General features: G+C 40.7%; 3 protein-coding genes across 6 annotated transcripts in view; all 3 read left to right on the forward strand.

The window, feature by feature from the left end:
• Positions 1 to 818: 818 nt before the first annotated feature.
• On the forward strand, positions 819 to 10,239 carry LOC129183047 (arsenite methyltransferase-like). Its single transcript, XM_054779850.1, has 11 exons — positions 819 to 982; positions 1,260 to 1,293; positions 3,320 to 3,447; positions 3,526 to 3,676; positions 4,296 to 4,432; positions 5,162 to 5,231; positions 7,015 to 7,096; positions 7,796 to 7,927; positions 8,103 to 8,242; positions 8,321 to 8,443; positions 9,134 to 10,239. Exons 1-11 carry the CDS (start codon positions 966 to 968, stop codon positions 9,233 to 9,235), a joined length of 1,116 nt encoding a protein of 371 aa, XP_054635825.1. The 5' UTR covers positions 819 to 965; the 3' UTR covers positions 9,236 to 10,239.
• Positions 10,240 to 11,623: 1,384 nt separating this feature from the next.
• LOC129183046 (arsenite methyltransferase-like) lies at positions 11,624 to 19,382 on the forward strand. 2 transcript variants are annotated; one of them, XM_054779849.1, is made up of 11 exons: positions 11,624 to 11,869; positions 12,948 to 12,981; positions 13,438 to 13,565; positions 14,238 to 14,388; positions 14,522 to 14,658; positions 14,728 to 14,797; positions 14,876 to 14,957; positions 16,194 to 16,325; positions 16,455 to 16,594; positions 16,669 to 16,791; positions 17,593 to 19,382. In XM_054779849.1, exons 1-11 carry the CDS (start codon positions 11,856 to 11,858, stop codon positions 17,698 to 17,700), a joined length of 1,119 nt encoding a protein of 372 aa, XP_054635824.1. In that variant the 5' UTR covers positions 11,624 to 11,855; the 3' UTR covers positions 17,701 to 19,382. The 2 variants fall into 2 exon arrangements, with proteins under 2 accessions (XP_054635824.1, XP_054635823.1); XM_054779848.1 differs by lacking the exon at positions 11,624 to 11,869 and adding an exon at positions 12,002 to 12,655.
• Positions 19,383 to 19,849: 467 nt separating this feature from the next.
• Positions 19,850 to 24,919, forward strand: part of cnnm2b (cyclin and CBS domain divalent metal cation transport mediator 2b) — a 73,419-nt gene continuing 68,349 nt past the window's right edge. The window contains exon 1 of one of the 3 annotated variants that reach the window (XM_054779457.1): positions 19,850 to 21,666. In XM_054779457.1, the coding sequence (XP_054635432.1) occupies positions 20,178 to 21,666 (1,489 nt within the window). In that variant the 5' untranslated portion in view covers positions 19,850 to 20,177. The remainder of the gene's footprint in view (positions 21,667 to 24,919) is intronic. The other 2 variants (XM_054779456.1, XM_054779455.1) reach the window with 2 other exon arrangements.

Genomic DNA, 24,919 nt, shown 5'->3' on the forward strand with positions numbered 1-24,919 from the left:
TCAGGATCCTTGAATGACTGATTTTTGCCTTAATTTTGTTAATCATGATGATTGAAAATCAAAACTAGGCAAACGTATCTACAGTGGTGTGAGGAAGTGTTTTCCCCTTCCTAATTTCTTATTTGTAAGTATATTAGTGCGTGTGCGAATGTATAAACGAGAGGAATTAACTTAAACTTCTTTGCAGAAAGGTGCTATATGAAAGTAAGTACACTGATTTGTATTCATTTACAGCGCAGGCTTGACTCCTCCAATATGGCGGCGACGTTGACGTATCGCAGCGGCGGCGGCGTCACTCTAATGTATGTCTATGGATCCCAACCTTTTTTTTGAACAATCTTTATTAACAACAGCCAAGTATACAAAAATAGTATACCATTAACAAATAACCAAAGAACATAGCCAGGGTTATAGCAAGTAAAAACATTTAAATTACAACAAATTGTGTATTTTTTAGAGCCTTTTGTTGCCAGATTTGTTAAAAGTTGAATATATCGTTCAACATCTTTGAGTAAAAAAAGTGAAATTTGTTTTTTTTTACTATGTTTGTATTTGTAGATGACAAATTTGGTCAAAATTATCAACAGATTTATCAGAAAAATAAGCCTTTTATGGCTCCCACACCTAGTCTATAGCGCGTGACGCCGCAAACGTCACCTCCCAGGCTACGCCCCTTAAAGGGCCAGACACACAAGTCACATGACAATATATAAATACAACTATATTAATGTAACAATATCAACGGCATAACACAAAACACATGTATGTGACTTCATCATAGAAGAAACATGAAAAATATCGATCTCATCATGGTAGCATCGCTTCGATACGAATACTACCGTCATTGTTGATGCTGTGGCTATTCGGCTCGATCCGCCCACCCTCCCTTAAATCACTCTTGTCCTGTCAACGATTCTTTTCCGACACAACTTTCTCCTGCACGTTGAGGAACTTCATCTCCAGTCATGGCTGATAAAACAAGGTAAGCATCATCTACGAACAAACATACAAACATATCGTCTGTTAGCCAAGCTTTTAGCGTACTGACCGAGTGGTGGCTGTGTTTCCCGATACGGAATATTTATAGTATTACTTGACAAAGTACTACAATGAATTACACGGCAAATACGCATATTTAAGAAGGGATTTGATTCGTGCATTTGAAACCTTTATATATTGAGCTAGTTACGGTTAGCATACGAGTGTTAGCTAGCTTTTTTACGATCTGAAAGATAATGCTTTTAATTGTCTTTTTAAAGCTTTGTGGATACCACCGTTCACCTGGATGTTAAGGTAAGGTATTAAAACATTTAACATGGTCTTGAATACTAAAACAACTGTTTTGAGGTTGTTTTTCCAGTATGACTACACTTGATGCATAGTTTTATTTTCCCTCCTTTACACAATAATCTGTACAAATACTTCATATACTGTGTGTACTGTGTATAATATGTAGTAGTAGAGTAACATGAAACAATGCCTTGTCTTGGCCAGTGAAGCCGATTCTAATGTGATTTTTATTGTCTCGGTGTTCTTCTCTCAGACGTGCATTCACCTAATGTAACCTTGTGACGTCACTATCTCTGTCCCCACCAGCCAGCAGTGGCAAATGGTTAACCAATGCATAGGTCACCACCAGGGGGGCGTCTCATATTAGTTAACCCAGGGAATCCTCACTCACAGTGACAGCTGGTTTTCACCTCTGCGCCGTGCCGGGATTGGAACACCAATAGAAATGACATCTTCAAGATAAAACACTCTTAATGCACTAAATAATCATCAAACTTACTTATTTGTTCATATGACGCACACAGAACAATGAACCACTTCATGCTCCGTCTCCTTTCTGCTCAGGCGCACTCGTAATTGTGAGTGTTTCTTTTCTTTTTTTTTCCACGTACGTGTGCCCCATTTTGGGATACGACTGAGTATTAGGTCCACATTGGGGGAAAAAATAATCTGAGATTTTGAGAATAAAAATGGTAAATTTCCGAGATTAAAAGTGTACATTTAAAAGAAAAAAGTGGTAACATTAGGGCCACATTGAAAAAATAATAATTGGAGACTTTGACAATTAAGTCGTAGATTTACAAGGAAAAAAAGTCACATATTTATGACAAAAAATTCTTAAATTTACGAGGAAAAGTTGTCAATTTATGAGAATAAAAGTTTTAAATTTTACGAGAAAAAAGCTGTAAATTGAATAGGAAAAAAGTAGTACATTTAAGAGAAATTTATTTCATTTGTAGTAAATTTATGAGAAAAAAGTCATACATTTACGAGAAGAAGTCATAACTTTATGAGAATAAACGTAAATTTATGAGACAAAAACTGTAAATTGACAAGGAAAAAAGTCGTACCTTTTTGAGGAAAAAGTTGTAAATTTAATGAGGATAAAGTCACACATTTACAAAAATAAAAATTTACGAGAACAAAAATGTACATTTACGAAGAAAAAAAGTCGTAAATTTGCTAGCAAAAAGTTGTAAATTTACAAGAAAAAAGTTGTAAATTTATGAGAAAAAATATCGCACATTTACGAGAACAAAAGTCGTACACATGAGGAAAAAAATAATTTACGAGAAAAAAAGTTGTCAATTTAATGAGAAAAAAGTTATAAATTGACAAGGTAAAAGTCATAATTTCATGAGGAAAAAAATGTTTAAATTTATGTGAAAAAAGACAGAAATTTACGAGGAAAAAAGACAGAAAATTTACAAGAAAAAAATGTGGAAAATTGATGGGAATAAAGTGTTAAATTGATGAGTTTAATATTAGGTGTCATCCATGTGAGGGAAAAGTAGAGCATAGCCCTTAAGGAAGGAAGGAAGGAAGGAAGGAAAGAAAGGTTTTATTTATAACGTGGCAGCAAACCAGAGTAGTTGAGCGTTTAGCATTTAGATTAGCTTTACGACTAAAGTGAATGTATGACTTTATTTTCATAAATGTACAACTTTTTTCTTTTAAATCTACAACTTTTTTCCTTTAAAATTTACGACTTTATTCCGGTAAATTAATTTCCAACTTTATTCTCTAAATGTCAGGTTATTATTTTTTTTCCAATGTGGCCCTACTACTCGGTGGTTAACCAATGGCTGAAACAACGGCCAGCCATTGATGCAATGAGCATCACTGTAGTGGCCTCAGTGGTAAACTGATATAAAAGCGGTAAATGCCAGTAAAAAGTGTGGTTGGTCTTTGCTTTTAACCACTTTTTGTACTGGTGAACCACTCTGAGGTGCCCCCTGGTGGTGGCCAGTCCAGTGGTTAACCACTGTCCACGTTTCGATCTTGGCGTCTTTCCTGTCGTCTGATGTAGGATTATTATGGAAAGACATTGAAGAACACCTCAGACCTGAAGAGCAATGCCTGCGTGGCTCCAGCCCAGCCGGTCCCAAAATTCATCCTCCAGGCTCTGAAGAAAGTCCATCCCGATGTGACGGACAGGTTGTCTCCACACATGTTCACACATTTGATGAGCAAAGCAGTCAGGAGTATTCCTGAATGGGCTTCCCTCTGCTTCAGATATTATGGTTGCGGTCTGGTGGTGCCAGAGTGTTTGGAGGGCTGCAGGATTCTGGACCTGGGCAGCGGGAGTGGTAGAGACTGCTACATGCTGAGTCAGCTGGTGGGCGAGACTGGCCATGTCACTGGCATCGACATGACTGAGGATCAGGTGGGCTACGGTAAATCCATTTGGTACACGCACTCGCTGAGCATTGGTTGATGGTCCCATCACTCTTCTGCTGCTGTATTACAGCAATTTTCTTGAGTCTGTGAATTATTTGCCATTTTATTTTGTGCATGGAGTGAAGCTATTTGACTATTCTTTATGATTTAACATTATTTTAACAGAATATTCAAGCGGCAACCTGGTGTTTGTGCACTTATTTGCTTTGTCAGTTCAAATCTTCTATTTCTGAATAAAGAAATTAAAAATGTGTTGATTTTTAAAATCCAGTTAATTGATTAATCCAAAAAATAATCAACCAATTAATGGGTTATTTAAAATAATCGTTAGGTGCAGCCCTACTTCAAAGTGTTGACCTGATGTGACCATTGTTATGTCATTTGCAGCAAGACAACACATGTTCCCACAGAATTGTATGCACCTATTAATGTCCAGTCAGGTTTAAGAACGAACGAGGGTGAGACTTGGGATTAAAGACTTGAGACTTACATGAGACTTGCAAAACATTGACTTCCTCCCACCTGTGGTTGCCACTGCAGGTACGGCAGTTGATCAGCTATACTATGAATGCTGAGCTCATGTGTAAATCTCTTGTGTGTTCTAGCTTGAAGTGGCCAGGAAGCATGTGGACTTTCACATGAAGGAGTTTGGCTACAAGAAGCCCAATGTGACTTTTGTCCACGGCTACATCGAGGCCTTAACAGAGGCGGGTCTGGAAAAGAACTCTTTTGATATCATCATGTAAGAAATACATTTTCTTGCCTCTTGCTGTCACTTGCTTGGTAATTGTGTATACAGCCATCCCTCATTTATCGCAGTTAATCACCCAGCAGTGATGTGAAGTAGGAGTCCTTTTTTTATAAATCAAATATTACTTCAATTACAGCAAAGAAAACCTATTTACACCCTTCTTTAAATAGACTAAACATGTTCTGGTTTTAACACTATTAGAGACTTCTAGACATGAAATAACACCCCTATAGTCACCTTCACATTCCTATTACCCAATATAGTTGACATAATAATAATTAGGGATTTTACAGTGTTGTTTACAAGCTAATTGCTGATGCTCTATCAATTAGCTTCACAACACATAGAGTATGTGTTCATTCAACCACTGGAGATATGTCATGTTACACGTATTATAATAATAATAAGAAGAATAATACGAACATCAGAATTTAGAACGCCAACAGGTCGTTAAGTAACACGACCAACACCTAGTGACCAATGTAGAATACTACATATCAACATGTCTTTCATTATATTTCTATTTTAGTTTATTTAGACATGCTTATGCTTGAAAATGCTTCATTTAGGCTAAAACTACATCACATTTTGCTTAAACATGCATATATTTCGACTCATAATAGGCCGCAGTCAACCACAAGACAGTCGCAAAATTTGAAGTGTGATGTGGCGAGGGATGAGCGTACATATATTTTTCAAATTGTCACTCTTATCACTTAGCTCCAACTGTGTGGTGAATCTTTCGCCAGACAAGAAACGAGTCCTGACCGAAGCCTTCAATGTGCTCAAGGTACACGAAAAACTAATTTGAAGTTGAGTTTAAATGTATTACTGTGGCCTAACATGTCCTTCTATAGCATTCAGGGTTTCATAAAAGATCAATGCAGTCAGATGTGTGCAGGATAGATTACGTTGTTTGATGTTCCTTTCAAATGTGTTTATCCTCCCGGCGAATTTTCTATGTGTTTCCATTCTACTGCAGCTTCACATAAACCTAACTCTAACCCTAACCACTCATCCCCATCAAGTCCTCCCCTGGCGAAGGCAGGGGTGCCCAAAGTGCGACCCGGGAGCAAGACTTTAAAGTCACAGTAATAAGAGAAAAAAGTTATAACTTTACGAAAATAACTTAGTAATATAATTTAGTAGCATAAAGTTGAAAGAAAAAAGATGTTATTTTTTTATACTTGTAATATTATGAGAAACAAAGCGACGGACGAACAAAGTTGTAATTTGGAAAATTGGGTTGCGGAAAACAGTTACGTTACAAGAATCCAAATTATTATGGGAATAAAGTCATAATTACGAGAAGAACATTTACAAGATGAAAGTTCAAATAGTTGGGGGGGGAAAAAAACAGGATCAATTGGGGAAAAACCCGCTGCAATTTAGAATAAAGTCAAAATATTACTAGAAAAAAGTCACAATATTATGAGAATAAACTCATGTCATTTTAGTAGCATAGAGATAAAATATTAAAGAAAAATAAATAAAAAGTTTTAATTCTATGAGAAACAAAACAATAAAATTGCAATTTTTGGAAAATTAGGTCAGGAAAATGTATAATAAAGGGCTGTCAAAATAACGCGTCAATTAATTTGTTTAATTATGTTAAATTTTTTTGTGTAATTAACGCATGAACACCAGCGCAAGCGCGCCTCTCTGTTATGACGGCAGACGGAAGCACAGTGGAGCGTCCCCACACCGCCACATAGTCTGCCGTTCTTTTCTAACTTGATTGTCCCTTCATCCTGGGAACCACGCTTGCTCATTCTCACCACAAGAACGCCACATGCATTCAGGGACACTCCCAGCATCACAAAAACTGCTTTAGAATGTGCGTGCATGTGCATGTGCATGTGTGTGTACTGTAAATAAAGAGGAAGCTAAAGAAAATATGGATATTCTTATCACTCACTTCCTAACTCTTAATTGAGACGTACAATTTGCTACATTTAAGTATGCTGGAAAATGCACTGAAAACGAGTAACCTTCAATGACGTGGTGTCTTTAAACGCAACCCCTCATTGCTCATAATAATACGCTTTAATGTGTGATTCAAATGCTCTGCTACTATTAAAGAGACGAGTGTTAGTATTATTTTTAGCTTGGCTGACATATTGGGTTCATTTGGAGCTGCTAACACATACAAATATATCATCCTGTCATTTAGCTTTCTCTTCATTAAATGCAGTCAAAACACACATAGTTGCTAATGGTGATTAATCATGATTAATTCATTAAAAAAACTGTGATAAATCTGATTTAAATGTTTAATCATTTGACAGCCCTAAATATTATGAATAGAAAGTTGACGAAAGTTATTTACAAAGGAAGTTGAAAGATTAGGAAAATTTGAAAACAAACCAACATCAAAAATGGGTTTAAAAAAAAACTGATCACGTTCTAATTGATATAGCCTATCTACATGTGTTGGTTTACTGTACATAATATCAAAGTGCCACTTGCAGCCTTTCGTTTTTCAGTATGTGGCCCTCTGTGGACAACGTGGTGTTGCTGTGGTCTAAGGCAATGTCAATGTTAAGCATGTACTGTCCTCTACTGATTTTCAGGATGGGGGTGAGTTTTACTTCAGCGACGTCTACTGCAATGGAAGACTCACCGAGGAAATTAAAAACCACAAAGTCCTGTGGGGTGAGTACGATAAGTGTACTCCTGACATGCATAATTCAATTGTATTGATACAGCGCAAAACCTCCCTCTGGGGAAGAAACCTTGGACGGAACCCAGGCTCTGTGGGGCGGCCGTCTGTCTCGACTGGTTGAGGTATAAAAATAAGTAGAAAAAAATAGAATATGGGGGTATACTGTACGGCGAAAGTGGCTCAACAAAGTCGGGCTTTGTGCTCAAAAGGCAACTCGACAAAACGTAACATCCGCGATCAGACTTAACTGTACCTTTTGTTTGGACAGTGACAACAAAATAGCTCATAAGTGTTACATTTTTTGGCAGTGCAATGCTATAGCTATTCATGTAAGAAAAGCATGGAAGTTGTGAGATATCAGCTCTTAAAAGAAACTCTTATGAGCTATATTTGTTATCATTATTATATTTGTCCAAACAAAGGTACCTTGCGTTGTACCAGCCATTAAAATGATCAAGAAACTGAAGAAACAAGGGTGATCTAAAAAAAAATTCTAGGAGTGGCAAGTAATCAGAAATGGTGGGGAGCTTGGTGTTCTCCTGGGTTGATAGGGTCCTAGGAGCTCTTTAAGATATACTGGTGCCTGACCGTGTAGTGCTTTATATGCCAGAAGGAGAATCTTCAACTCAATTCTAAATCTGACAGGTAACCAGCGCAGTGAGGCTCATAAGCTGCTTCTCTCATGACAGGTGAGTGTTTAGGTGGCGCGCTGTGGTACAAAGATCTGCTACAGTTGGCCAAAGAAGTAGGATTCAGCCCCCCAAGGCTCACGACAGCCAGCATCATCACTGTTGACAACAAGGAACTGCAGGGCGTTCTGGGTACGGTGCTTGTTTTTTCTTGCCAAGGCAGATTGGCAAATCCAGTTTTAAACTTGATGACATTGGAAAGTGTGTTAAATATCTGCTTTAAGTCTGTTTTATTGGGTCATGTGATGTGATATGGTATATTGTGTCAATAAAAAAAACATTTTCTTGATTTTATTTCCATCTGCAGGTGACTTCAAGTTTGTCTCTGCCACATACCGCCTGTTTAAGGTCCCTAAAGGCGGCACCAAGTCATGTAAAGTCATGTACAATGGTAACATTACAGGCGCAGAGGAGACCCTGCGCTTCGACTGTCAGTACACCTTCAAGGTTTGTATCTTCTGGACAACCAAATGAGCTCCTGTGGCTTTTCAGCTGAATCTTTACCCAAATGTGTGCATCTGACAGGCTGATGAAGTGGTGGAGGTAGATGGCGAAGTAGCCTCCATCCTGACCCATTCCAGATTTGCACAAGACTTCACTTTCCAGCCACCTGGAGGCTCCTGTGAACCCTGTGGAGACAAATCAAAGGTCAGCGGTGCTATATAAAATATCGAGAAATGATTACTTCAAGCACCAGAGGTCAATGTTTGAAATTGGGCACACCCAAAGAGGCCCACTGCACATTCTCACAAACACACACTCTCAAAGCACACGTATACACTCATGCACATGCACAAGGTCAAGCAGCTGTTGCAAAGTCATAACCACACTGCGGAGTCATGCTGACAACCTTGAACAGGAAGGAACGTTCTCTTCTCAAGCTCATTGAATGCCATCTTCTCAGCTCCTGTGGTCATTCACGAATACATTTTCATCACGCACAAAACACACTTTTCAGTGACCTAACACAGCGTGTGCTTGCTTATTTTGTGGATAATGTTTACAGATGTTCTTCACACGTCAACCTTTGGACTGTTTCTCTAATGTGATAGCAAGCGTAGGTACTTGTTCAGCAATACCTTTTGTTTGGCACCTGTTATCTCCATTTCTGTTATATTGCCACTTTATCTGCTACCCACGTCTGATAAAGGAGAGAAAGTGCAACCACCAGTAAACCCGCACTGACGGGCTTGTTTGATACCTTATTTTTTATGACATGCAACAACACTATGAATGTTTCTTTGTTTGCACATCCTCTAGAATGATTTTCAATGAAACTTAATATAAAATAGTCCAAAATTGTGTTGCATTTCTTTTAAAACAATGTCAACTATATAGGCAGGCACCGAGGATCCTTTCGAGCTGGCTGAGCAGCTGCAGAGTCCAGGCTCAGCCACAGGGGGGTGCTGCAGTACCAAGTCTCCCACGTGCTGCAAGTAATTCATTCCGTGATGCAAGTGACTTCACGTCATCATCACATCTTGGAATCATTTCAGAAACATTCAAATGTCTTGACATGATTGATTTTACATATATATATGATTTTACATATACATACATATTGCAGTTATCAAATTTATTCATACCCTTGTTGAGATTATTTATATGTGTGATTAAATGAATACATTTTGTCTATTTTGTTTGAGTTAGTCATGAAAAAAAATTATTAGACCACCTTGTTTCTTGAGCTACTGATACGATTAAACAAACCTTTGTTTGTACAACAAAAATAGCTCATAAGAGTTTCATTTTGTGGCAGTGCAATGCTATAGCTATATGTAAGAAGTTATTATCAAGAAAACCGTGGAAGTTGCTAGATTGCAGCTCTTAAATTCAACTGTGTATATAAATGTACACGTGTAGTTACCTGAGATTGCAGTACTTTTACACCTTTAACACGAGTCCACCTAGCAAAGGGTGCAATCTCTGCAGTACCACTTTCCATTTGATTGACTTGTTGAGTCATTATTAAATCTGAAATGATTAAACCAGCATATTGAGCTAATTATTCTGTATTAGGAAAATAAATAGTAAGGATTGCATTAATAATGGGTGAGTAGACATGTATTTGATTTTTTACAATCGTTTTTAAACCCTTTCTTGACAGTTGTTGTGTTGACAGATATTTGTTTCCAATGTTTTAAGGCTGTAAAAGCCCTCACTATACACTTTACACACTTTTCTTAGTCAGGCATGAACATTTTATCACATTTCTCTCGTTTAAACACTCAAAGTTCAAATTTTACTGATCAACCTACCAGGTTGGACACAAGAAATTAAGTGACTCACGTGCATTTCACTCCTCTGCCTCGTTGTCCTGGCGCCGCTCCGCTGTAGCTTTTGCATCCTTGTTAAAACATATTGCTCCTGTCGTCATATTTGCCTCAAAGGGTTAGTTTCTTCTATTGTTTAGAGCAGGGGTGTCAAACTCGTGCCATGGAGGGCCGAGACACTGCAGGTTTTCTTTCCAGCCAGTCACTAAAGCAGGTGATTTTAATGATCAACACCTTCAGTTTGAGGGAAGGAGTTCATCAATTAAATAACCTGCTGAAGAAACTGGTTGGAGAGAAAACCTGCAGCGTCTCGGCCCTCCAGGGCACGAGTTTGACACATGTGGTTTACAGTATTGACGGCTATCAAGCCGCTCACACGGTTAGCTAGTTTGGTAGCCATGACCTCAACAGGAGACGGTACGAAGGAGATCAATTGGCAGTGGTTTACAGCCAATCAGGACGCAGAAGACAATGGGAGATGCAGACAGAAGCGAGAGAAATAGCGAGTTTAATCCTACCCCCCATCTGTTTCACATCAATTGCAATACATTTGTTCACTTCCTGTATTCCAAATGCACTTTTAGCAAGTTTAAAATCTATAGGGAAATGGTAATGTAATGTAACAATGTGGTCAAAGTTGTCAGTGTAAATCATTCATATAACAGTCATAATAAAGAATGAGTATAAAATAGAACATAGTTTGGTGAGTACTGACAAAGAACTCACAAGAATGAAGACTTAGTAACGAGTGTACAATTCTGTTCATTTGTTATTTTGTACGAAGAATAATTTATTGATCATTTTGTTTCTCGTGTAATTCCAGTGGTGTGCTTTTTATTGGCGTGTGGCACATTGTAAAAACTAAATTAAAAAAAAAAAGAAAAATACAGCAAAACACATTCTGTAGAGAAAATGCTGATACTAATAATTAATAATAACACAAAGTTTTATCTTTAAATATGTATGTTTGTTTTTTTTGTATTTAGGTTGTCTTAAGACATTTCAGCTCAGATGAGAAGCTAAGTGTCTTCTGTGGCAACCCCAACAGCCCAGTTGTGACCTAGTCAGGCTGGAGCTGACAATATTCACAGACGTGCTAATGTTTAGCACATGAAGTGATTTGACCTATTTTGACTTAATTTGTCTATTGTGATGGGTCTTTGTTTTTGTATTTGATTTATAATGTTATACAATACAGGAGAAGCGGCATAGAAAATGGTTGGATGGATGTTATATAATATATTTTTGGAGCTGCTCATTGAGGTTTAAATACATAAATTTAAATAAACATTTAATATGTTGTTGTTTTTTTACATTAGTAACTCTTTTTACCCAATACATACAGAATTTGGTAATAAATTAATTTAAGACAAGAAATAATCTGAGGAGCCACTTTAGAGACGAAAGAGTCAGCTCTTTTTAGTGAGCAGAGCCAAAAGAACAGACTCTCTAAAAAGACCCGAAATTTCCATCACTAGCCAGCACACTTACGTCATGCTATTTTCTACCGTGGGGCGGGGCGTTTTCGGGAGAACTCCAGACGTTTATGTCTTTAATTTATTAAATTGAATCAATCTTTTACCCAGGTTAACTGCATGCTCTAATCAGTGGCCGCGGCCACCACCGGTCACACTCCGGCCACCCCCACAGCTGGGGGACAATTTTGACAAACGCGGGTCTGTGGTGCAGAACTTTAGTTCGGCCTAACCGCCGTTTCCGCCTGGACGCATTTCACTGCAGCACACAACTTTCCGTGTGGAGGAGCTGTCAATAAAAGGGCATCTTGCATGAACTGCAAGCTGTAAGTAAGATTTCCATGATGACTTTGGTCGGTTCCGGTCAAGTTTTCTGACTATGTTGACTTTTATTTAAATTCTGAAGCGTGATTCAGCGCATGACTCTGTTAATAATGTAAGCTGTCTGTAGCAGCACCAGTTGGCATGAACACCTAGGAGTGAAGAGTTAAAATGGGAGTGGTGATCGGCTGTTACTTCCGTAGTAGACCTGCGCGGGTTTGGCCGCCATGATGGTGCGCAGATTCCAGAAACTGCATTGAAAACATGTCCTCGGCACACTGCTCAGCTATTAATTGCTCTAATAGACGCTGCAAAAGCAGTGGTGGAGCTACTGGGTGGCCACCCCACTGGCCCGCTAGACAATTCAGGTATCAACATACTGCATACTGTACCCCAATGAAAAACCTCTGGCTCCCTATGGCTATAATATTTGGTTGTTGGATTACGTTCAATTTTATGGTAACATGTCCTCCAATTCTATGATATTCAATGCACAAAATGTGTCAAAGTGGCACAAGGCTTCCTTTAATTTGTACCAAAAAAGTGTGTACACCCCTGCTGTAATGTGTGGTTGCACAGCATCATCTTGTATGCAGACCGAGTAGGACTCCTGTTGTTCCCGTTAGTGAAGCACAGGGGGTGCTCTTGGACACACAGTGGACTCCGAACCCAACATTAAACGGACATTTTAGTCGTCAATCTGTCCAAAGTGCTCGCAACAAAACTTTTCCTCCCCAACTTTCTCCTGCGTGTAGCGGACTTTGGTCCCCGATAATGTCTGACAAAACAAGGTAAGAACAAAAAAACTATAAACACGTACGCGTTTGGCTTTTAGCTTGGCTTTTAGCACATTGAGCTCGTGCATGGTGGCCATTCATGGTTGATGTCCCCACTTTATATTTCATATACGACACATTTATGGCAATCTACACGACTATTAAACATCAGTATAGTTGTTGTATTTTAGCTTTGCATCTTGTGCTTGTACATCTTTAGTTAACTTTTGTGAGGCTATCATTATACGAGTGATATTACTAAACTGTTGAATTGTATTACTTACTTACTTTAATTTCTTTTTTAAAGCTTTGCCGATACCAACGTACATCTGGATGTTAAGGTTGGATTTTACGTTTATTTTAAATATAGCAGAATGATCAGTTTCTTATTGTTTTCAACTTTAGCGTTTATAATACTGCATATTTGCATATTTGCAGTATTATAGGATTATATACTGCATATATGTAGTATTATTGACGTTATTACTTCATACTTTGACTTGTGAAGTCCTGCTCATGGCAAAACTAGAATACAAACGCTGCCGTTTACATTATTCTTTCTACAGTTTCTGTAAGTTGTCTAAATATTTTGACTCTATAGTGTACACACTGTTTATACTAATGTAGAATACTAGAGTAACACTTGAAAATACTGACAAATCCTTGTATGATGAACAAAACTGGCCAATAAAGCTAATTGTGATGTGATGTTTATTGTTATTAGCAGCTGTTCTCGCAGACCTGCACTGACCTAACATCACTACTCGTGACGTCAACGTGTCTGCCCTCTCATGTAGGATTATTATGGAAAGACGTTGAAGAACACCTCAGACCTGAAGAGCAATCCCTGCGTGGCTTTAGCTGCGCCCCTTCCAAAATTCATCCTCCAGGCGCTGAAGAAAGTCCATGCTGATGTCACAGACAGGTTATCTTTACGCATGTTGACACTTTTTATTGGCAAAGAGACAGACGCTCTCTTATCGATATTGGCAGCATCTCTTTCCTCAATCTAAGAATCAGATCGTACAGTATCTCTTATAATGAAAGAACTCATGATGCTTCTTTTGATGTGATGCCGCTGGATACATTACGCAAACAAACACAAATACTGCAATATCCAACGTAAGGTACAGATGAAGTACCATATTTATTTAAAACATTTTGTCTCAACAGAAGACATTAAAGGGATAGTTGGGATGTTTTGACATGAAGTTGTATGACATCCCCATCAGCCGTGTAGCACATCAACAGTTAGCTACTTATATCTATAACAGAAGTTATGTGTTCACTTGTAGCGGCTAGTTATGTAGGGAAAAAAAAAGTGTATTGTTTGATTTTTGCTTTTCTTGCCGTCATGAACTCCACAATAGAAGTCAGTGTTTTCTACACGTCCGCTTCTTAAACTTTTTTTTCATGACATGGAAGATGTGCCCATTGCTGAAACCTTTTTAATATGTTGCCTGGACTTGGGCTGGATCATTTTCATTTCTTGTATATGGGTCATGTTTGATGGCAAATGCTAACTGGATGTAATACATGAAGTGTGTCTCCTGAGTATTAATTGTAATATTCCTAAATGAGCTTCTCTCTCTTGCAGATATTTTGGTTGTGGTCTGGTGGTGCCAGAGTGTTTGGAGGGCTGCAGGATTCTGGACCTGGGCAGCGGGAGTGGTAGAGACTGCTACTTGCTGAGTCAGTTTGTGGGCGAGACTGGCCATGTCACTGGCATCGACATGACCGAGGATCAGGTGGGCTACTGTGTGTTGGATTGATGCATACAGTCACCGGATGCTGCGGTAGTGTAGATGTGGTTCTGTTATGTGCTTGCACCATACACTAACCAAAGAACACCATACTCACTCATACTCGCATGTGTTGTAGCTTGAAGTGGCCAGGAAGCATGTGGACTTTCACATGAAGGAATTTGGCTACAAGAAGCCCAATGTGACTTTTGTCCACGGCTACATCGAGGCCTTAACAGAGGCGGGTCTGGAAAAGAACTCTTATGATATCATCATGTAAGATTATGCCTCCTGCTCACTCTCTGTTTGTTTTGCATTAACTACAAGTTTTGGTTCATCACTTAGCTCCAACTGTGTGGTCAACCTTTCTCCAGACAAGAAGAAAGTTCTGAATGAAGCCTACAGTGTGCTGAAGGTAAACTTGTTGTATTGTTGGTAAAAATGTAATGAGACATGCCAACTTCAGATATTGGCGATGTACACACTCACTCAGGATGGTGGCGAGTTTTTCTTCAGTGACATGTACTGCAATGGAAGACAAACGGAGGAGATTAAAAACAATAAAGTCTTGTGGGGTGAGTAGTGTTCATGTTCTAATGATATACAGTGGTGTGAAAAAGTTTTTGCCCCCTTCCTGATGTCTTGTTTTGTTTGCGTGTTTGTCACACTTAAATGTTTCAGATCATCAAACAAATGTAAATGTTAGTCAATGACAGCACAACTGAACACTTTATGCAGTTTTTAAATGAAACTTTTTATTATTAAGGGAGAAAAAAATCCAAACATACGTGGTCCTGTGTGGAAAAAGTGATTGCCCCCTAAACCTAATAGCTGGTTGGGCCACCCTTAGCAGCAACAACTGCAATCAAGCGTTTGCCATAACTTGCAATGAGTTCTCCAGCATGAAGTGCCTTTTTAAGGTCATGCTACAGCATCTCAATAGGATTCAGGTCAGGACTTTGACTACGCCACTCCAAAGTCTTCAGTCATTCAGAGGTGGACTTGCTGGTGTGTTTTGGGTCATTGTCCTGCTGCAGAACCCAAGTTGGTTTCAGCTTGAGGTCACCAACAGATGGCCTGACATTCTCATTGTTCCATTTATCACAGCAAGTCTTCCAAGTCATGAAGCAAAAAAACAGCCCCTGAGCATCACACTACCACCACCATATTTCACTGTTGCTATGATGAACTGACTTTTACGCCAGATGTAATGGGACACACACCTTCCAAAAAGTTAAACTTTTGTCTTGTCCGACCACAGTATTTTCCCAAAGGTCTTGGAGATCATCAAGATGTTTTCTGGCAAAATTGAGACGAGCCTTAATGTTGTTTTTGTTCAGCAGTGGTTTTGGTCTTGGAACTCTGCCATACAGGCTGTTTTTGCCCAGAGTCTTTCTTATGGTGGAGTCATGAACACTGACCTTAACTGAGGTAAGTGAGGCCTGCAGTTCTTTGGATGTTGTTGTGGGGTCTTTTGTGACCTCTCGGATGAGTCGTTGCTGCGCTCTTGGGGTCATTTTGGTTGGGAAGGTTCACCACTGTTCCATGTTTTGGCCATTTGTGGATAATGGCTCTCACTGTGGTTGACTGGAGTCCCAAAGCTTTAGAAATGGCTTTATAACCTTTTCCACATTTCTTCTCACTTAAGTTATGTTTTAACAGGGGTTGGGGGGGGGGGCAGTCACTTTTGTGACTAGTGTGACAAACATGCAAAAAATAAGAAATCAGGAAGGGGGCAAACACTTTTTCACACCACTGTACATACGCTGCAGACAAATGCCCGAGGATGACACTGTACTTTTTCAATGCAGGTGAGGGCTTTGGTGGCGCGCTGTGGTACAAAGACCTTCTACAGTTGGCCGAGGAAGTAGGATTCAGCCCCCCGAGGCTTGTTACTGCCAGCCACATCACTGTTGACAACAAGGACATGCAAGCCAGTCTGGGTGTGATGCTTGTCATCTATATTTGTCGTTTGGTTCCTTTCCTTATTGTATTCCATTAAGATCAGACTGTTGAGCAAACTGTTATTTGATGATTGTAATAATTGACTTTTCTCCTGTTATTCATTGCAGGTGACTTCAAGTTTGTCTCTGCCACATACCGCCTGTTTAAGGTCCCTAAAGGCAGCACCAAGTGGTGTAAAGTCGTGTATAATGGTAACATTACAGGGGCAGAGGAGACCCTCCGCTTCGACTGTCAGTACACCTTCAGGGTTTGTATCTTCTGGACAATCAAATCAGCTGCTGTGGCTTTTCATGTGAATATTTGCACGTTTGCGTCTGACAGGCTGATGAAGTGATGGAGGTAGATGGGGAAGTAGCCTCCATCCTGACCCATTCCAGATATGCACAGGCCTTCACTTTCCAGCCACCAGGAGGCTCCTGTGAACCCTGTGGAGTCAAACGAAAGGTCAGCGGAAATGATTACTTTAGCACCAGAGGTCAATGTATTTGTGGTATCAGCTTGAAAATGGGGGACACACCCAGAGACGGCCCACCGCTTTAACTGGGCTCGCACACAGTCACACTCGAAGAAACATTCCGCACATTCTCACACACACACTCTCTCAAAGCACACATATGCACTCATGCACAAGCGCAAGGTCAAGCAGCTGTCTCAGAGTCATAACCAGACTGTGGAGTCATGCTGAGAACCTTGAACAGGAATGAATGTTCTCTTCTCAGCTCATAGCCTGCCATCTTATCAGCTCTCACGGTCCTTCTGCGAGCGCATACATCACCAGACAACACTGTAGATGTTTCAACAAACATAATCTTTACATTTCCTACGGAACACCCTTTTCAATGACATAAATTAGAGGCTGAATGCTTATTTTGTGGATAGTGCTTTTAAGATATGCTTGGTGGTTGTACCGTCGGAGGGAAATCAAGCTTTATTTTACAGTAATCCACCATGCTTGTTTGTGAGGTAGTAATCAAAAGCCTTTTGTTTGGTTGATCTTGTTAGCGCCACTTTTGTCCTTTGCTGATTTAATGAACAACCAATGTCTGATAGAAAGAGATAAAGAGCCACACGTTACAAGCAAACCCACACTGATAACAGAAGCCTTTTGGTGTTCTAATATATGGAATACGGCCAACATAAATATCAATGTTGTTTCAACTTTTTTGGCATATTGTCTAGAATGAAAGTTAACATAAGAAAATACAAAAGTGTCATCTCCCATTCCTTGTTGAACTGATCATTCAGACAGGCACTGGGGATCCTTTCGAGCTGGCTGCGCAGCTGCAGAAACAAAGTCCAGGTTCAGCCACGGGGGGGTGCTGCAGTACAGAGCCTGAAGCCTGCTGCAAGTGATGGTTGGAAATACATCCAGCACGCCAGCATCTCAGTAGAATCACATGGTGATAAACAAGCAGTTCAGTGTCACAAATTCTTGTTTGTTTTTCCGTACGCTCACTTACACAATCCAACTACATCCAATAACATGCGCTGCAAGCGGTAAAGTCACACCCAGTAAATTTGGTTTATTGGTTTTTATATTTGATGGGACACGTATGATGATTTCATGATAACGGATGTTTAGTATTTTCTAGTCATTGCTCTCCTTTTGAAACCTTACATGTTTGTTCTTACGTAAAGGCAGCCTTGTGAGAATCCTGGACAACATAACAACTCCTTGTCTAAACAGAATTGGTTGTGGTAGTCTCAGTCTAACATTTACAGTGTTCCCTTGTTTATCACGGGGGATAGGCTCCCAAAATAGCCCGCAATAAGTGAAAGTAGAATTTTAATGATCAACCTACGAGGTTGGACACAAGAAACGCGTATTTCACTCCTCTGAGCGTGCCGTAACGGCGCCCTACAGCCGCGTATATTCTACATTCCTTCAGCATGTACACAAGTCCAACGTTATGTGCGATGGTTATCATCCTCCACTGCCTTTTGGGCGCAGAGCGTTTCGTCGACATTGTGGGTTTTGTCGGTGAGAAACTTGCAAACATACAAAGTCTGCTCGCTAGCAAGGTAGCGATGACACAGGAGACACGGCAGGGCAGCACACAAAGGAGATGGATCAGGACACAGGATACAATGGGCGGGGAAGACAGACGAGAGGGAAGAGAGAGAGAGAGAGAGACACTCACCTTCCCACAATGAAAACAGCTGTGAACAGCGATAGAGCGAGGGAACACTGTATATTACAGCTTATATTTGGTTCAAAACATGGCCTATTTTTCCTATATGGAATTAGAGTATCTTACAAATGTGAGTACATACCTCACATTTCAGCATTTAACACTGAGTATCTTCTTAAAGGACAATACTATAGAAATGAAGCTTGAAAGTACTTTAGTGTAGTACATGTACAGCTCTTACAGCATCTTAGAGTTACTCTCCACTGAAAATGAATCAACACACTGCCGTTATGGTCTAAATACAGTAGCTGGTAACACAGTGAACGTATAGATAGATATACATATACTGTAGATGTGTTCTTGCTGGTGTGAGCAACATTGTTATCTAGCACTGCTATAGTCCTCTTTGCCACGAAATTGATCAGAGCTGCACAGGATGTTACTGGAATCCTCCTCCATGATGTCACGATGTTTTCCCGCAGATGGACTCCTGCACCAGACCATGCCGCTACCGCCACCACGGTTGACTGTAGGCACTTATCTTGATACTCACTTGTATTTCCAACTATTTAGACAATAATGGCTAACTGCTATACAAGCTGTACACTGACTACTCGAAAGTATATCCATGTTTCGTTTTTATTGTATTGTCCCCTGAGAAGATACAGTATACAGTATAAAAATGGTGGATCAGGGCTGTACTAGCTTTTAGTGAGATACTGTAGGAGTATTGATTGGCTATAGTGAATCAGCATCATTGATTACAGTCTGTACGTTAAGCAGTGTCAACATGATTTCCGTATTTGTTATTTGTCTTGACAAAACACCTACAGATGGCAACATTTTCACCATTTTTGTGTGTTCTGAACAAAGATTTGGATCAATAAACTGCATTATCCCAAAGTGTGAATTATTTAAGGCAGATGATACGATTTGACACCACATTGCAGGGGTGTCCAAACTTTTTCCCTCAGAGGGGTGCATTCTGAAAACTCCAAGGATGCGGTGACACTTGTTAAGATTGTTATGATTAAACACATTCTTGAAATATTTAACTCTGTGTAGTGAATGTAAAGAATATTTCACTTTTTGAATTGAACTATTGACATAAATGAACTTTTTATATATATTCAAATTTATTGCGATGCTGCGTACTGTGTATATTTAAAGATAAAGTTTTGCTTTGTAGTTTTTCGTGTGAACATTTCAGCTCTTCTCTGTTTAATTTTATTTGTAGAATGTGGAAATGGCCCTCGGGCTGCACTTTGGGCACCAATGTCATATTGTAGAACTAGGGACATCATCGTACACGTGGCCCATCCTGGTTCATATTTGGCATTATAATATACGGTGATACATGTTTAAAAAGTCAGGAGAGGGATCCCGTCGGTTTGTTAACATGAGGTGCACTTGTTTTGAAATTTGTTTCGTCACTGTGGCGGCAGACGCCCCGCCTCCGGCCTGTAGCCCTCTCCCGATTGGCCCCTGTCCCCGTCCGTCTCGAGGAAATTGAAACAGGCACGAGTTAGCCCGTAAGCCTGCGCTCCAGAAGCAGCAGTGTAGTCCACGTAGTGGGAACGAAGGGGTCCTGATGCGCAAGTCACGGCAACCCTCGGCGGAGATGAAGGCGGACTCCGACTGGCTCTGATTTTTAAAAGTATTTTTCATTCAGCAGGTTGCTTGCCGACGGTTGTCATTATGACAGCCCCGTTATCCCCAGAACCCTCCGCTGCAAAAATGGCGTCAGTAAACCGGGTCCGTGCGTTGACGTTAATTTTCTTGACTGTCACTGGCTGTTTGGTCACCCCCACAAGTGGCAAGGAAGGGTCCGAGGACACCGTTATTACTGGCCTCCGACTGGAGGACACGGACGACATTTCCTTCATGGATAAGGGCTTCTTGCGGGTGAGTGAGCGCTCTCGGGTCAAATTAAGAGTGTACGGGCAGAACATCAACAACGAGACCTGGTCCAAAATTGCTTTCACGGAGCACGAGAGGAGCCGCGCGGTGGGGAGCCTTGACGCTTCCTCCTCGGGGGACAACAACAGCCGAGAGGACTCGTCCGGCTTGCATCCCTGCGGCATTAGGACTTCAGATATCATCATTTTGCCAAACATTATTGTCAACAGAAAGACGTCCGGAATAGTTGAGATTGAGGTGAAACCTCTACGGAAGACGGAGAGGAGCAAATCCTATTACCTCTGCATCGCCACCTCCACACCTGCCGTGGCCGGTACGCACGACCCGTGGACGGAGAATACCTGGATCTACCACGACGGTGACGACACCAGGGTGATCGTAGTGGAGGAAAAAAAGTTTTTGCTGCCTTTCTGGCTCCAGGTCATCTTCATCTCTATGCTGCTATGTCTGTCTGGAATGTTCAGCGGCTTGAACCTGGGGCTCATGGCTCTGGACCCCATGGAGCTGCAGATAGTCCAGAATTGTGGCACAGAAAGGGAGAAGAACTACGCCAAAAAGATCGAGCCAGTCAGGAGCCAAGGGAATTACTTACTTTGCTCGCTTCTGCTGGGGAACGTGCTGGTGAACACCACGCTGACCATTCTGCTGGATGATATTGCTGGCTCAGGCTTGATCGCTGTGGTCATGTCCACCATTGGAATAGTCATCTTTGGGGAGATTGTGCCCCAGGCCATCTGCTCCAGACACGGCCTGGCTGTGGGTGCAAACACCATTTTCTTGACAAAGTTCTTCATGCTGCTCACCTTCCCTGCTTCCTACCCGGTGAGCAAGCTGCTGGACTACCTGCTCGGGCAGGAGATCGGAACCGTGTACAACCGGGAGAAACTTCTGGAGATGCTGCGCGTCACAGATCCTTACAACGATCTCGTCAAGGAGGAGCTCAACATCATCCAGGGCGCGCTGGAGCTGAGGACTAAGACCGTGGAGGTCGTGATGACACCTCTTCGGGATTGCTTCATGATCCCCGGCGATGCCACCCTGGACTTCAACACCATGTCTGAAATCATGAAGAGCGGATACACGCGCATACCGGTCTTCGAGGGCGAGAGGTCCAACATAGTCGACCTTCTCTTCGTCAAGGACCTGGCTTTTGTGGACCCGGACGACTGCACGCCGCTAAAAACCATCACCAAGTTTTACAGCCACCCGTTGCACTTTGTCTTTAACGACACCAAGCTGGACGCCATGCTGGAAGAGTTTAAGAAAGGTAAGTGCTGATGTTCTATCCACGTTCTATCCTTCACGTTCCCTCACGCACCAACTCCGCAAGACGAGCGCGCGACACGGCCGACATGATCTCCCTTAACCCTCGAGTGACAAAGGTCATCACGAGTTGACCTTTCACCTCCCTGGACGGAGGAGGAAATGACCTTTTGTAGGTCAAGTTGTGGTGTCGTTGATGGGGTGGGGGTTTGGGGGGCATGTTTGTTCTTGTTTGACCTTACAGAGGAGTGAAGTGGTTCCATCATTAATAAGGTGCACTTGCCACAGCTTCAGCACTTACTTCCTGTGTGTGTGTGTTTGGTGGAGAGGGGGGGGGGGGGGGCGGGGGGGGGGGGGGGGGGGGTCCTTATCTTTCCACATCACTTCCACTGGCTTTTAATACTCACTAAGTTTCATCTCAGCCCCCTCTCATTCAATCTCTCTCCTATTTGTCAATGCATTAGGACACGTGGGAGTGGCCTAATGTTATCAGGTGGGGGCATCTTGTTTGAGAACCTGCTTAAATCCCTCTCTGTTGCTCGCCTGAGTGATGGTGGTGATAACCTCTTTTGTCCAGCCCTGGAATGCAGTCGTGTGGATAATGAATAACAGCCTCTAACACCCTCAAGCCCCCCCTCTCGCGTTGTGTTGTATGTATGCGCATGATGTTTGAGAAAGATGTTTTACCTCACTCACACCTCATCATCCCCACCCCGCGCAAGAGGCACATCTCACAGAGTTATTACTGGCCGTGTGTGAGGATTGGCTTCATCTTGATGCTCACGTGGAAGCGTGGATCACCATTTTACAGATCCGATTTAAGATCGAGCGGAACCGCGCTCAGAATGTACGCAAAAATGCGCCTCGGTTCTCCATCAACTAACTTATACGCCTTTTCCACTGGAGCAAGCTTTGGTGTTGGTGCTGGATTACGTTGACGTGCGTGTTGCCTGCGAACTGACTCCAACGCCAGTTTCATTTTCCACTGTCCTGGGGGGGCCATGTCATCACGTCACAGGGGTTGTTCTTTGTTCGTGTAGGTCTCGCTGCCTCGTAGCTGTCTTTGTCAACAATCACTTCTTCAGAGAGGGTAAAAGTGAAGTTTAATGGTCATTCATTCCTTTCATTCGTCCTTTTTATGCTTTTCTAATTGATTTCTGCATGTAAATCTATAATTGTAAAACAATAATGTGTTTTGCGTTAACATTTTTGGGTGTGCGGAAGGGTTCGCATTGTTCCTTATAGAAAATCTGAGTACGTTTCGGTTTGAGTCGACCCTTCGGGAACAGATTAGTGACGCTAACCGAGGTTCCACGTCTATTTTAGCAACAATAATAATTCTATGTTTCATCGGCACTGTCAGAGAAGTATTCATCTAACAATACGGTTATTATTGTGCTTGTCGTTTGAGAGAGCTGAGGGCTACTTGTAGCTGCGCAACTATTAGAAACATGTCGCGCTGTGACGGGCACCGCTACAACAGGGGTGTCCAAAGTGTGGCCTCGGGGTCATTTGTTGGCCCGGAGCACATTCTAAAAACAGAATTTAACAAGAAAACAAACACAAAAAAAACGACAGCCAAAATGGAAAAAAACACCAGTAATTTTACAAAAATACATCTATTAATATTAAGTGAAAAAAGTTGTAATCTAACGAGAAAAAAATTGAACTTTATGAGAAGATATTATGGGAATAAAGTCATAATTACATGAGGAACATTTACAAAAAGAAACCTGAAATAGTTAAAAAAAAAAAATATTAAGAGAAATATTAAGAGAAAAATTTCAAGAGAATTAATTTGTAATATGAGGAAAAATGAAATTCAGTTTACTAGCATAGAGTTGAAATATAAAAAAATAAATGTTATTTTTTAAAAGTCATCATATTGTGAAAAATAAAACACAATAAAGTTGTCATTTTTGGAAAATTAGGTTGGGGAAATATGTATATTATGGAAATAAAGTCATGATATTACCAAAAGAAGATTTAGAAAGATTAAGAAGATAGTTGAAATATTTGGAAGTTCATACTAATGATACGCTTTTTCACCTACATCACAAAGCTGAGATGCAGTTTTTTTCTTGGTATATATATCTATATATCTATAACTTCCAAGCAATCGCTCTGGCTTCTTCAAGCGGCTGTTGAAGGGAGGGCTGCGGGGTCAAAGTTTCCCGCCAATCTGGCTGTGTTCACAGCACACGCTCAGTTCAAAGCGTCTTGTATTGTAGGTCATCGTTCATTCATTTGTGGGCTTTCACGGTCGCCTGAAGTCTTCTCACAAAGGGTAAACCTTGCAATGTTAGGTGTTGTTTTGCGTTTGATCTGAGCTTTTGAAGTGTGTGGCATTTCTGGACAGGTGGGGAATACTTGGAGAAGCCTACACGTGCGTAAGCTTTTCTACTCCTGATAGTCAGTCATTCTTGTGTGTGTGTGTGTGTGTGTGTGTGTGTGTGTGCGCGTGTGTGTGTGTGTATGAGTAGTTTGTTGAAGATTTAGTAGCAATATGTGCTGAGGCTGACATCCCATTAGAAACGTTAGCCAAGCTGCATCCATTTGTCAATGACTGGACAAAATGGGTCAATGGATTTTTGCATTTTATTCACTAACCCAAAAAGCACACACTCTATGCTGGTAAAATGAGTGGACAAGGTAAAAAAAAAACAAGGTTAAAAAAAAAAAGCAATTCTGAACGATTAAAATGGAAAAAAATCAATTTGGGAAAAAATAAATGGATTTCACAGGTCCTAAAAGAGTTTGTTTAAAAAAAAATGTCATATAATTAAAATCACAGCACAAATTGATCTATAACCATGTCGAATGATTAGTAGTACTACCCTAAAAGTATTTTGCAAGCCCATTTCTTTCCAATTTGACCTTTTATTGGATCTTTTATTGGATTAGGGACCTGACTCACAGAGGTTTGTTACAAAAGCCAAACAATATTTGTTGGTCATGCTGTGTCATAAAAAAGTAAATACTTTGCTTGCATTATTTTTAATGCTTTGACGAGATATTTTCATAACCATATTCAATTCCACAAATTCATGTTTGCAACAAAGGCTTATTCTTAAAAAAAAAAAGAAAGATCGGCAAGACTATTAAAAAAATTGGATCGGATCGGAAGCCAAACAAATGTGGACCCCTAACATCCCTAACGCCCACTAATAGTATGTGCCATTTTTGTACTTTGCTCACACAATTTCGTGTTTGTTATTTGAGGTCTTAGTAGATCAGGCCCTTTGTGTTCTACCACT

Source organism: Dunckerocampus dactyliophorus, chromosome 6 (genome assembly GCF_027744805.1).
Source record: "Dunckerocampus dactyliophorus isolate RoL2022-P2 chromosome 6, RoL_Ddac_1.1, whole genome shotgun sequence".
In the NCBI taxonomy this organism is placed as follows: domain Eukaryota; kingdom Metazoa; phylum Chordata; class Actinopteri; order Syngnathiformes; family Syngnathidae; genus Dunckerocampus; species Dunckerocampus dactyliophorus.